The sequence below is a fragment of the Leopardus geoffroyi genome, chromosome C3 (assembly GCF_018350155.1).
Source record: "Leopardus geoffroyi isolate Oge1 chromosome C3, O.geoffroyi_Oge1_pat1.0, whole genome shotgun sequence".
Taxonomy (NCBI): Eukaryota; Metazoa; Chordata; class Mammalia; order Carnivora; family Felidae; genus Leopardus; species Leopardus geoffroyi.
In genome coordinates this window covers 11,585,507-11,599,362 of record NC_059338.1, presented here as the reverse complement: position 1 = coordinate 11,599,362, position 13,856 = coordinate 11,585,507, and the positions used below count along the sequence as shown (strand labels likewise).

At 55.0% G+C, this 13,856-nt stretch overlaps 1 protein-coding gene across 1 annotated transcript; it reads left to right on the top strand.

Moving 5' to 3' along the window:
* The first annotated feature begins 5,468 nt into the window (after window positions 1-5,468).
* On the top strand, window positions 5,469-11,818 carry HLX (H2.0 like homeobox). The gene is made up of 4 exons (XM_045455709.1): window positions 5,469-7,243; window positions 7,988-8,167; window positions 9,034-9,218; window positions 10,973-11,818. The coding sequence occupies exons 1-4, from the start codon at window positions 6,649-6,651 to the stop codon at window positions 11,456-11,458; spliced, it is 1,446 nt and encodes a 481-aa protein (XP_045311665.1). The 5' UTR covers window positions 5,469-6,648; the 3' UTR covers window positions 11,459-11,818.
* Window positions 11,819-13,856: the final 2,038 nt, after the last annotated feature.

Here is a 13,856-nt window from a genome sequence, read left to right as displayed (position 1 = left end):
GTATCTTAAGCTCAGAACCTCCTCCTGGCTTCTGCTTGTCAAAACAGCTCCTTACCCTCAGGTATTTGCACAATGAGAAGGGTCAGAGACACGAATTCATAGTATGATGCCTCTTCTCCAAAGAAGGAATCCTCCAGGAGTTGGATTCCAGCTACTTTGAGAGGAAGGGGAGAAACATATGGTGAGCCCAGGGGCTGCCTGATACATCTGGTCACACATTCATAACGAAGTCGCCAACCTGCCCTTGCTTGACAGTGTTCTTGGGACAGCCTCGGTTCCTGGGTTAGACACAGTTCTACCCTCCGGCCTCTGCCTGAAGCCAGTGCACATTCTGATTGCGGGCAAGAGTTTTTCCTCCGGATGAACGGTTTCCCCTCAAGAAATTGGCCGAGTGGTATGGCTCTGGCTGATGAGTCAGAACATGTAGCCTCTTCTCCCGGCAACAAACACCATTTCCTAACTATGCAACCTCGGGCAAGCCACTTAACCTCTCTGAGGAGCAACATCCTAAACCCAAACAGGGATAATCGTACCTCCTCTGCATCCTTACAATTGGTTATTTTAAAGAACAAGTGAGATGATTTATGTGAACTGGGCTCGAGATCTGTAAAATGTAAGGTATTAGTCAGAAAGGGTGACTGCTTTCTCGCCCTCCCTGGTCACTTTAAAGACATAATACAAGATCTTTCCATATTGCTGGCAATATCGAGGGCAACAGCTGCTGGTGCTCACCGATTTTAGAAACCTGTGTTTTTGCAAAAGGAAGCGTCAGCTTGCATCACAGCAACATTGCTGGCACAGGACGGGCACAACCAGGCAACAATGTAGAGATGGCCCAGCAGGTGTCAGCAGAGAACCGAGTTTTGGTACTCCACCGGCTCACCAAGGGGTGTAGGGGATGCTGGGGCCTGGTGGGGGCCAGACAGGGCCGGCAGGAGTCTGCCACCAAATGCAAAGCTGTCTCAATCCTGGTGGGGTGCAGGTGGGCAGATTGGGACAGAGGTGGAGACAACCCTCTGGCTCTGCCTACAGAGCTCTCATTGGCTCCAGGACCCTCTCCCTTCCAAGGGCCCCTTCCATTCCTGTCTTTTAGTCCCTCTCCGTCTTCGGAACCTATGCTATACGTTGGAAAACTTATCTCAAAGGAAAGAAAGGTTTTGTTTGTTTGTTTGACTGTTTGGTTAGGGAAATATAACTTTGGAAGTGATTTGCTTTTTCCCCTCTCAACACCGAAGTTGTTTTAAATTTATGATTTTCACCTATACCTCCTTCTCCTACCTTAACATTCAGCTCACTCACTAGAGACCAAACCCTGGCTATTAGGATCTGGTAATTTAGGCAACCCACCCAGCTTCCACAAGGCTAATCCGCTGAGAGTGTGCAAGCTGTCTCTCAGCTACCAAACAGAATCTGTTGAAGGAAGTACTAAATCTTATGTGTTAAAGATGGTCTCTCATAGTTTACTCTTCTGGGGACATGATTTCACCGCAACTATATGTGAGTCTTTGTTACACTGTGCCCTGTTGAAATGGATTCTACTATTAAGTTTTATGAGGTCTGAAGTCTTTCTTGGCTGCGTGTGGAGAAGGTGACTTGGAAAGACACACAAGTAGCTCTTTGCAACAGGAGGAAACCCCAAACCGCTTGCTCACTCTTCTGCTCGGTCTCTAAGATCCCCAGTGAGCACACGAGCATGTGCATATGTGTGTATGGGGGGGGGGGTAGTACACGTGTGTGCAGTGGTACATCCTAGTAATGGAGGGAAGGAAATAGGTGAGAAACTCTGTGAGAGGAAACCGCAAATGGGATCAGACCCAGAACGTTATCTGAGTCTCTGAAGCCAGAGCTGTGGGCAGGAGGTCAAGGGCAGGGCCATGATCACATAAAGAGATGGCCACCTATGAGTCAGCCACACCTGGGGAATGAGAACAGGGCAAAGGAAGAAACCCAGTGGCTATGGACCTTGTAGTGCTGTCACACTGTTATTTGCCTTTCCTACCCCATATCAAAGTCTAACTATCTTCAGAAAAACTTAGGAACTTTATTTAGTTCTGGATTAACTAAAGTCTCCAGGAAAGGGGAGTTGGGGTCTGCTTAAAATAATCCAAGGGGTGTGTGTGTGTGTGTGTGTGTGTAGTATCTAGAGTCCTCAACTCCAGTATGTAGCATCCACAAGGAACAGAAGTCCCATACCTAACACTAAATGTGAGGGCTGAGGCCCACAGTCTATAAATCTTCAGCTGGCAGAATGACGGCAGAATATAAGCAGATTCCTACATTATTGGAAATCTCTCATATCCTCGGCTGGGTAAGCTAGGCTTCCTTCTCTTTTTGACTGTGAAATGTTTAGTGATTTCCTTCTTTGTCTTTGAAACCACGAGGTACTGTGATTGAAATATTTTAAAACATTTTAAGGGCCAGGGAGAGTCCCCAAGTCCACAGAGCAATTACCTAGCACATTATCTTGCCTAGAGTGTACCAGAAAAAAAAAAAAAAAAACCCCACAACAAAAGCAGATAGCAGATCTGGACAGCGTAAGCCCTTGTAGAGGTATGTCACTACAATAAACAAAGGTCAGCGTTCACTCTCCTTGAGCTTTTAGGCTCAGTTGGTGTGTATTTGTGTCCCCAGGTTTGGGACAAGAATTTGCACTGATGCTTTAAATATAGAGGCTCAAGGGACAGCCAAAGGGTAAGGGGACCCCTCTCTGGCTTCAGTCAATGCAGAAACCTCTGTTTTCTGCCCCTTCTTTCAACCCTAGATGCCATCCCCATAAGCAAAAATGTTACATTATGAAAGGGATCTTATCTGGCATTGTCCATTCCCAGTATGGCGAAATAGTTTCAGTACCCAGCAAAATACTGGGTACCCCAGCAAAATAGTGTACCCAGCAAAAGGGGAGAGTGGAATGCATTACAGACAGCCATCAGAATTGATCAGAAACCCCTGCTATTGTGGCCTCTGAGTATAAACAAGTACTTCTGTTACTCTATTGTCAATTGCAATTTGCCAGCACAGCTTTGCGGCCTCAGATGAAATTGTCTTTACAGTTGCGCTTCCCCGAAGGCAACGCAGCCACATTTAAGCTCAAATTAATTCGCTTAAGGGAGGCCCTCTTTACTCCTGCTCGAGCCTGGAGCCTCGTGGCTACCAGGCCCCCGGGAGCCCTCGCCTCTGCCCCCAGGGCCTCCCCGCCCGTCTCAATTGCTCTGGACCAGTTCATTTCGCCACAGCTCGGAGCCGCTCGGAAAGCAAAGATTAAAGGGGAAAGTCGCAGCTGTATATTTATATTTTCATTGCTAGAAGGGAATTGATTTCCGCGCATTTATTTTGGTAGTTGTAATACACAAGGGCGGATTTGCGTCACCCGAGCAACTTGTCGGTGGAGATAAAGTTGCACAAATATTGAAAGGGGAAGTGCTAGGAGTCATTATAGAGTTTTTCTCCGGAAGAAATAAGGATTTCTGCAGTATCCTAAAATACTAAGGCCGCTTCTATTTTGAGACCAATCTCGCAGGCACATCCGCTCATTTAGTACGAGTTTGAGCCCATCAAAAAACAGGAGATGACCTGAACTCCGGCGAGCCCGGGGTTTCCTGCCGCTTTCTTGGTTCTGAGGGGTGGGCAGTAGGGAGGAGGGGAGTCAGCGGACTCAGAAGGGAGCGAGGGGCCAGCAGCGGCGAGACCTGATCCCGGGAAAGGGGTGTGTGGGGGAGGAGGTGGGGGGGGGAAGCAGGGGGTCGTTCCAAAGGTTTCCTTTTTTTGCGTTTCCCTCCAGAGTTCAGAGTAGGCCCGGGTGACGCGGTTGCAAGGGGGCCGAGGGCCTGGAAGAGCAGAGGAGAGCGCTCGCGAAGTTGCAATTTACAGCCAAGCCAGGGGGGAGGGGGCTTTCGGGGACACAGAGGAACGCGCGGCGTGGCTAGGAGTCTGCAGGAAAACCCCCCTCCGGGCCTTGCCTTCCCCAGTCCCGCCTGACCCCGCGCTCGAGGCCTTCGAATGCTGCAGACGCGGGTCGTGGATGCCTCAGGACACCCCAGGGGCGCGCGTTCCGCTTAGTCCGCCCCCTGCACCCACCCGCCCCCTGAGGGACGCGTCTTGTTTGGGGGCGGGAGGCAGGGGTGAGGCCTGTAGAAACTTGAGTTTGAACTTAGGCCGCTGTTTGAATGTTTGCGGTCAAATTGGAATTAGAAGTGACACTAGAAAACACAAGAAAAAAGGGTGTATGGCCGTCCCTAAACACACTTGCGCTGGTGACCGGCCCTGGGAGCCGTGAAGTCACAGCGAGGCCGCGCCCTTGCAGCGGAGTCTCGCCAGAATCCCCGGCCTCTGCCTGAAACATCGCCACTGGAGCATTTCAAGGAGGGTCCAACGCCCCAAGCGGCTTATGCCTGTCACTCCTTTGCCTCTGGCTAGAAACAGAACTGGACTTCCTAGATCTCTTACCCCAGGTGCCCGTGTCCTCAGGAGATCCCACCGTTCCATTCCATCTCTGGAAATAACACCTCTGTCCTTGCTGCATGGAGCCAGGCATATCCTTTAATAAAAGGAGAGAGGGAGACCCCGAGAGGGAGAGAGAAAGACCGAGAGGGGATGGGGGCGCGGGTAGGGAATGGGCGGGAGGCGGTGTTCCAGTGCTGACCGGACGGAAGTGATTGATCAGTGATTAATTACTTTCCAGGAGAAAGTCAAAAGCTTAAAATGACGGCAGCTGCAACAAAAGTCTAGAAACGACTAGAAATATATTTAATTAGCCCACATCCTGAGCCTTGACACAGGCATGGCAAGTTCTGTTGCCTCTGGGTTTGTTTGGCAAGACCTCTTGGTGCTGAAGTGAAATAAAAAATGTCACAGAAGCTTTACTGCAGCTATATTAAAAGTTTTCTGGGGGGGGGGGGGAAGAAATACCATAGAAGCGCAGAAGTTCTGTTAGGAGATGCTTATTAGGACAATCGAAAACAAAAGATTTCGTGTTTCATTATTGTTATTATTTTATTTTCTTCCTGAAAATGTGCAAGAAGAACTCATCTGGGTGGCCTGTGGTTTGTTTGGGAGAGGGGTGGGGAAATCCATTCTGACTGTAATTTAAAAGAGAACGAATTCTTAAAATAGAGATGTTGATGTTGCAGAAAACCCCCACTACACCCACCCTACGCTCTAAAGACCCAAAGCACGAATGGAAGACGTCGACTCCGCTTCGTCTTCTTTTCCGACCAGGCCCAAGGGGCTCCTGGGGAAACCGTCACTGAATTGAAAGTAGTATTTAACCCCAAGGAAATGTGCTCTTGTGGGCGCTTGCAAAACAATGGACCCCACGTGATCTGGGGCTGTGGTGGAGCTGAGAGGGTGACATTTCCTACAAGGTGCAGCAGAGGAGGGGACGCGCGTGCCGCTTTCCCGGGTTTCGGGACGGCGGCCTGTTTTGTTGTCGTCTGAGGCTCCCGGGAGGGTTTGGCTGAGACCAAGGGAGTCGTTCGGAGACATCCATCTTATTTTGTTTGAAAAGTTACTCGTCCAAGTTGTCACTGCGTGACAGCCTGGAATAAAGCTAATTTGCGACCGCCCCTCCTCTCTTCCCTGAAGGTCTCGGAGGCAGCAAGGCTGACGCGGTGCTAAATTGGGCGGGGACTCCGCGCCCCAGCTCTCCCGCGCCAGAGCTCAGAGCTGAGCAGCTTGGCAGCCGGAGCCCACGAAGGATGAGGACATCGACTTTCGGGATAAAGGCTGAGTGAATAAAAATCAGGCCCGAGTGAAATCAGGAGGAGGGAACCCAGGGGGCCGCCTCCCCGTGCCAGGAGGCGGGCTTTGCACCCGTGAAAATACACGGGAGCACCAGCTGCTCTGGGCAAGCGCCCCAGGAGCGCTGGGACCAACTCTCCACGTCCGATGCCGGGTTGGAGCTGCAGAAGTTAGCGGAGGGCCACAACTCCCTGCAGCCGCCGCCCGGGCCCCTACGCGCGGGACCCTGCTCAGCCCACGCGGCAGCAGCAAACACTTTGGCGTGGCCGGGGGCGTGGCCGAGGAAGCGGGCCACGCCCCTCTTTCCCAATTCCCCTCCACTTTCCGCTCCCATTGGTCACGAGGATGGCCAATGAGCGCTCGGATCGAGGTCCTACCCTGGGTCTGACTCCGAAGCTCCTGCCAAAACTTTGGGAGTTTTTAGAGAGGAGTTTTTTTTTTTTTTTTTTTTTTTTTTCTCTTATTACTTTTTTTTTTTAAGCTAACGGATTATTATTGTTGTTGTTTTAAATTTAGCTCGTAGGGCTTAGCTGTTTGGGTTTTCTTTCGGTGCCCGGCCCCTGTCTCCCCGGCTTCCCTGGAGTGTGCGGAGCCGCGGCCCCTGCCCGCCTAGCAGCTCCAGAGCCCCTCGCTCGCCTCCGGCCCGCGGGGAGCGCGGGCGCCTCGCCGCCTTTAAAGTGAGGCCAGGGGCCGAGGCTGTGACCGGCCGGGATCCGGGCCTCGCCTCCTCCCTCGGTGGCGCTAGGGCTCCCTGGCCTGTCTTCAGTGCGGACGGAGAAGCGAAAGCGGATCGTCCTCGGCTGGGCTGCCGCCGCCTCCGCGACTCAGAGCGCCCCTCTCCGCGCACCCACCCACCCAGCTACCCGGCCGGGCCCGGCCGGGCCGCGGCGGCGCTCGGCGCACCCAGCCAGAATGTTCGCCGCCGGGCTGGCTCCCTTCTACGCCTCCAACTTCAGCCTCTGGTCGGCCGCTTACTGCTCCTCGGCCGGCCCGGGCGGCTGCTCCTTCCCCCTGGACCCCGCCGCGGTCAAGAAACCCTCCTTCTGCATCGCAGACATCCTGCACGCCGGCGTGGGGGAGCCGGGGGCGGCCCCGGAGGGTCTGGCGGGGGCCTCGGCCGCCGCACTCACCGCGCACTTGGGCTCGGCTCACCCGCACGCCTCTTTCCAAGCTACCGCCAGATCCCCGCTTCGACCCACCCCGGTGGTGGCGCCCTCCGAAGTCCCGGCTGGCTTCCCGCAGCGGCTGTCTCCGCTCTCAGCCGCCTACCACCACCATCACCCACAGCAACAACAGCAGCAGCAACAACCACCGCAGCAGCAGCAGCCTCCGCCTCCACCCCGGGCTGGCGCCTTGCAGCCTCCGGCCTCTGGGGCGCGGGGGGTCCCGAATCCCCCCCATAGCGGCTCGGCCCCGGCCCCCTCCAGCAAGGACCTCAAATTTGGAATTGACCGCATTTTGTCTGCAGAATTTGACCCCAAAGTCAAGGAAGGCAACACGCTGAGAGGTAGGTCTTGGGCTAGAGGCTGCAGGCCTCTGACCACGGCCCTGGCGCACTCCCAGGTCCCAGGGCCATTTGGGATGCCTTTGAGTATTTTCACAATTAAGGACAAGTCGGTAAAATGAGGGAGAAGAAAATGAATTGTAAGAAGACTGTGAAACGTTAGGTGTAAAACTCACCTGCTCTGCATTACAAAAAAAAAAAAAAAAAAAAAAGTTTCCAGGGATGCTTTAAAAAACACACGTCACAGAATCATTATTCCTAAAAATCCGTTGGCATAAATATTCGCTAAAATGGCTATTCTCTGTCTCTTGAATCACATATCTAGAGAGTGAGCTATATTAATTTGACAGGGGAAACCCTTTCGGGGAACACTTTCCCTTCCATTTATCTGATTTCTAGTGAAATGCCACTCAAAGAATGTAGATAAACAAAATCGCCCCTCAGCAGAGTGGGGGCTCCTTCCCGGGGGAGGGTGGAGGTCTCCTGAAAGTGACTGCCTTTTGGCCGTTTTATATAAAGCCCTTCCTTGCTATATGTGTGGACGTGGACGTGTGCGCTACACATGGGAACATTTTGTGCATCGCCCCTTGGCCTCTGTCGGGGAGAGAGGGCTTTTGGGGTAGAGACAAGGTCTCTGGCGACTTTGCTGCAGGGAAACCGAATCGAGGTGGGAGGGGAGGGACAACTCAGCCGGAGAGTGTGGGTTTGCCCGAGGTGTAACCAGCTCTTCTTTTCCCTCCTCCCCAGACCTCACGTCCCTGCTAACCAGCGGGCGGCCCGCAGGCGTACACCTTCCCGGCCTGCAGCCTTCTGCCGGCCAGTTCTTCGCGTCTCTAGATCCCATTAACGAGGCTTCTGCCATCCTGAGCCCCTTAAGCTCGAACCCGAGAAATTCAGTCCAGCATCAGTTTCAAGACACGTTTCCAGGTACGGAAACTCTGCTGAGCGACGGCCTGACGCGGCGGGTCGACTGACTGCTCATTCAGGACTGACGCCTGGCGTGGCCACCGCGGTTCAGCCAACCCGGGGTCGGTGCAGGAGGCTACCAAGCCCGGAGACAGAAACCGAAAGAGTTCTCAGCTAGCTAGCTCACCCCTCGGTTGGCTCCCGGGGGGCAGAGGGTGGGGGACCCAGGGAGGCCGTGGGCGGGTGGGGTGAAGGGGCTTTCCCTAGTCTTGCCGCCAGAGAGGGGCTTGAAAATGCAGCCAGAGGTGTTGTTTTTTAACATACACACAGTTTGGAATGACTTCAAACGCTTTGGCCAAGGAGAGGTTCTGTCGGCGCACACGTTTGCAAGAACTTATGCGCGCGCGCGCGCGCGCGCGCACACACACACACACACACACACACACACACACACACGAGAGTCAAAGCTGTCTTCTCTACATCCTAAAGGCCCAACCGACGTTTTCGCCAAATCTTTGCATGCCCAAAGGCCGCGCATTTGGCTGATATTTTCCCTTTGGCATTAATCGATGAAGCTCCCGGCCCAAAGGCCGCGCATTTGGCTGATATTTTCCCTTTGGCATTAATCGATGAAGCTCCCGGCTTCTCCATTCCACACTCGCTTTAGGCCTCACGCCTAAAGTCTCAAGAGCTGTAGGATTCCATTTTAGACAGGCCATTCCCAGTCTGCGCGAAGGGCTATCCGAATGCGGGGCGGGGTGGGGGGCAGATGTTAACGCAAAAACAAGTTTTAAGCAGCGCGGTGAGTCCCGGGCCCGCAGACCGCGGACGTGGCACTGACGCGGCCCTCCTGTCTTTCTCTTGCCCCCGCTACCGCCTGGTGGCAGGTCCCTACGCTGTGCTCACGAAGGACACCATGCCGCAGACGTACAAGAGGAAGCGCTCATGGTCACGGGCTGTCTTCTCCAACCTGCAGAGGAAAGGCCTGGAGAAAAGGTTTGAGATTCAGAAGTACGTGACGAAGCCCGACCGAAAGCAGCTGGCCGCGATGCTGGGCCTCACCGACGCGCAGGTAAGCCGGTTCAGGCGCCGGCGCACCGCTCCCTCGGGGCGCGGCCTAGCCCCAGGGCTCCCTCCGCCCCGGCCCACTCTCCTTCTGCGGGGGAAACGCAGGGTCTTGGATTTCTCGAGGCCTCGTACACGTCGAAACTTGAGGCAGGAGGAGGGGGGATGTGGGGGTGAGAAGGACGGGAAGAATAGCCCATCCCCAAAGATGTATGTCAACAACCGCAGCATGTTTATTTTGGCCAACAGGCCAAAGAACAGCAGAGAAAGCGAATAGGCCGCAGGAGATAATAATTATGTACTCGACTGTAGTGCAATTCGCTGTAGGAGGCAATTTATTTCAGACGAGATAAAAATCCAAAGTCAAGAGATTGTTGTTGGTCCCCCCCCTTCCTCCCTCCTCCTCCTGCTGCCGCTGGATTGTGAAATCCCCATTTGTGAGGAAGTGAAAACATCATTTCAAACGGAATTACTTAGTAGGGCGAGGAGTGCCCTCAGAGCAGAGCCACCACCGTCTGTCCGATTTTCTAACGGCACAGGCTCTCAAGAAAATCTCTGGGGGGGGGGGGGAGTGAGAGAAAGAAAAAAAACAGATTTTCTTAGAATACCTAAGAGCATTTCAGCAGCTTCTGCCTACTTGGATTTTTTTTTTTTTTTTTTTTTTTTGCAAGGCAATGGCGAATCGATCGTGTTTGAATTCATTTTTTTTCTTTTTTTCAAATTTGAGAATTGGACCTTTTTTTTTTTTTTCCCGGAAATAGAAGAGTCACTTTGCTTCCACACCCCACAGCAGTGGCCTTTGCTCCCTGGGTGCTGAATGTTCTGAGTAGAGCAGAAGCCAAAAGCAGGCACCTTTTCATAGCTCCTTTAGGTTACCCCCCCCCCCTTTCTGTCCTCCATTACACAACTACCCCCCCCCCCCCCCAGCACACACTGGAAGAGCCCAGCCGTTTTCCACCAGCTGTGGATGTTATTTTTAAAAGGGAAGCTGGAACTTGTGTGAACAGCACTAGGTCCCCCAGGGGATTGTATATATTTATATAGATTCTCCACCCCATCCCTACCCCCTTCTTCCACTCTGCACAGGTTTCATTCCAGCATTTTCTAAGCCCGCTGAAGGATCAGTTTATCCCAGGCAGGGGCAGGACTTTATCGGTTTCTGAGTACCTACCTGCCAAGGAAATGCTCTTCTGCTGAAGGTCCAGCGGTGCTCCCCCCCACCACTGAGACTAACTCTTTTGAACCCTCTTTCCCCTCTGTTCTCCCCACGGTTTCTCCTTAACAAGAACTGCTTTCCTAGAAACTTGCCTTGGGTAGAGGCAGTAGAGGGGCGGACCAGCTTAGCAGAAATTGTTAACGTTGGTTCACCAAACTCTTGAAATCATGGGTATATTTTTCTGGGCTAGGGGTCCATAATTTAAATCAGATTTTCGGAGAGCCCTGACTAGAGTCGGGCTAAGACGCATTGATTTGGAGCAGAAATCGTCCTTCGTCTGCTTTCCAACAAGCGTCCAGGTCATTTCAGGATCAGGTCTGGAGGGCCACATTGTGAGAACCAGGCCTGGTGGGTTCCGCAGGCGAGGATCCCTGGCGAAGGCCTCCGTTTCCCGGGGCTGCCTCTCGGCCCCTGCGCCGGGCACAGGGCCCGGCCGGTGGCAGACAGCTGGGGACCGCGGCTCCAGGCCGCGCGCGAGTCGGAGTGCGGCGAGCCCGCGTCTCATCTCCGTGTCCCTTCTTGTCTCCCCACGTGGTGCGGCGCAGGTGAAGGTGTGGTTCCAGAACCGGCGGATGAAGTGGCGGCACTCCAAGGAGGCCCAGGCCCAGAAGGACAAGGACAAGGAGGCGGGCGAGAAGCCGTCGGGCGGCGCCGCGGCCGCCGACGGCGAGCAAGAGGAGCGGAGCCTCAGCCGCTCGGAGGGCGAGGCCGAGAGCGAGAGCAGCGACTCCGAGTCTCTGGACATGGCCCCCAGCGACACGGAGCGGACCGAGGGGGCCGAACGGTCACTGCACCAGACCACGGTCATCAAGGCCTCGGCCGCCGGCGCCCTCCTCCCGGCCGGCGGCGGCGGGAGCGCGGGAAGCGGCGGCGGCGGCGTTGGCGGCAGTTTCGGCTTCGGCAGCCTTGGCGGCGGCGGCGGCGCGGGTAGCGGCGGCGGCGCCTCGGAGCTGCTGCCCGCGCCCCAGCCCACCCTCAGCGGCGCTCCGCAGAGCCCCGAGCCCGCCGCGGCGCCGCTGGGCGGCCTGTAGACTGCGCGAGGCGAGGGGCCCCGGGGCCCGCGTGCCGCCCCCTGCCGCCCAGGGTGGGCCGGACTTCGCGCCTGCTTTGCGTTGGCAATGGGGCCAGGGCGACGCCGCGGCGGAGCGCCCTTCCCTGCGGTCCCACCTGCCCGTCGACGCCGCGCAGGTGCCCAGAGCCGAGGGGGGTCTCAGTGCCCCCGCCCGAGGCCCCCCCCCTCCCCCGCGCCTGCCAAACACTTCTCCCCGGCCGCGAGCAGTTCACACTGAAGTGTTGGAGGAAACAGTTCCTCCCCGCACTCGGGGCTGTGGCGCAAGGACGAGCTGCACGTAGGACGACACAAACTTGTAAATAAAATGTTTACTACGGTTTGTAAAGGCCGCTCGGCTTGCTGGGGCGGTGCGGTCGGTCGTTAAGGTCGGGGATCTCCCACCCGGACCTCAGCCTCGAGGCGCTGGAGGCCGAAGCAGCTGGAGGTGGGGAACTAGTATATCTGCGGGGGGGGGGGGGGGGGGGGAGTGCAGCAAGCTGAGACCCGCCTAGCTGCAGAGGTCGGCGTTGGGGCTTAGAGGTCCCTCCAGTTCCGAGGGCCCCTCGGACATAGCCTGCGCCCACCGCCCCGGAACCGGCGCCCCACCACCCTGAGTGTGGCCAGAGGACCGAGGTGGCCGCGGAATCTGTTAGGCCTGTCGAACAGATGGCTTCCCCACCCGGGGTCTGGGCCCCATGAGTGTGCCCGAGGGCTTTCCTTGGCTGGAGAGCCTGCTGAGTTGGAGTGGAGATGTCGGTGATGCGGGCGGGGTCAATTTAGCCACAGTCAGTACTTACAACGTGGCGACTCGATGGCCGGAGTGGAGCTTTGAAGCAGTTCCAACACAAACTGCTCCTTGGGCTTGGATGGTGTAAGGGGAGAAGGTAGTGTCCTGGAGGAAAGGACAGACAGATCACAATGGTTAGGGTTGAAGGGCCAGGTCTGAGAAGGCTTTAAAGGTGCCCGAACAATCGTAGGCCAGTCAGGGAGATGACCTGTTCAAGGTCACACGCAGACAAAGTCAAAACCGGAACTCAGACCTCCTGGCTCACATTTGCCCAGTGATGGGTCTACAAAACCGTATCTCCCAGCCCCATCCACTCACAATCTCCCTTGCAGTTAGGCCACTGCAGGTGCCCAGTGAGTCCCTCCCCAGCTCCAGCCCCAACAGCCAGGAGTTGAGAGGCCGTTTCCCCATCACACTGCAGCTGGGATATTTATTTTGCTTCCAAGCTGCAACTGGGATGGACCATTTCAGGTTGTTTTGTTTTGAAAGGCTAGACAGTCAAACCTCTCTCCCAGACCTGTCCTCTCTGGGCTCTCTTTCCCTCGAAACTACAAGTCCAGAGTTTGTATAAAGCTCTTTTGGGAGATTTAAAAACAAACAGACTTTGCTGACAAACCTGACCCCGAGGGTCTATTTGACAAGGCTTCTTACAGGCCCACCATCCATGCCAAGATGTGGTTCTCTGAGAGGATGCTCTGTCGAGAGTGATGTTCCCCCAGAGACGCTGAGGTCAGCGAGCCCAGGACACGTCCCAGTCCCCAGGCTGGAGTGAGAAGGTTCTTAGTGGTTCCCCGATCTGGCTTAGCTTCTTCCCCATTTCGACTCATTGACTTGAGCACAAAGACCTCCGTTTTAGAGCAGAGGCCCCAGAGTTAGCCTTCTTTGGCCTGGCGCAGCACAGGGGTGCAAGGCTGACCATTCCCTGCCCCCCATCAACCTCCCAGCATCCAAGTGGAGCCGAACCCCTTGAGGAATGTGCACAGTTGAGGAGGGGGAGTGGTGGCGACCAGGGTGGTCCACTGTAGGAAAGAGAAGGGAAAGGTAGAAGGCTCGAAGGAGGGGCCTTAAGTTAAATGGGAACGTGAGCTGGCTATTATCTTTAAATGTGCCTAGAGTTTCCAGGCACAGCAGCCTCCATACCTGCTTGGGAGGGATTCCTTCACCACTCCGCGGGCCTTACCACCTAACCGCAGGATTCTTCCTGTGCCCCAATTTTGCTTTCATTATGGAAATCAGTTTCCTCTCACCCCTGAAATATTAAAATGCTGTAATCAGGACATCCCAAGGACACGGAATTTTGAGGCACTTAAATCCAGTGCTGGCATTCAGGAGAATAAGGCGGCAGCAAGGATACCTAGTTGAGGAACTCAGCTGGGGAGGAGAATCGGACAGGAGCTGGTGCTTTAGACCACAAGGCCTCGGGGTGCCCACTGCCCTGATCTCCCTTCGCATTTCTCCTCCTGGGGCCCGAGTTTTTTGTTTTTTGTTTTTTAAGTAAAGGAAATGATCTCCCAGGGACTGTTAAATGAAATGATTTCAGGTACATTTCGGCCTTAGCACGACCAGGATCCGCTAGACCAGAGGTCGCAGC

Coding starts and splice junctions, on each gene's coding strand:
- HLX (XM_045455709.1), top strand. CDS start 6,649: ATGTTCGCCGCCGGGCTGGCTCCCTTCTACGCCTCCAACTTCAGCCTC. Junction 7,244..7,987: donor GGAAGGCAACACGCTGAGAG/GTAGGTCTTGGG, acceptor CCTCCTCCCCAG/ACCTCACGTCCCTGCTAACC. Junction 9,219..10,972: donor TGGGCCTCACCGACGCGCAG/GTAAGCCGGTTC, acceptor GGTGCGGCGCAG/GTGAAGGTGTGGTTCCAGAA.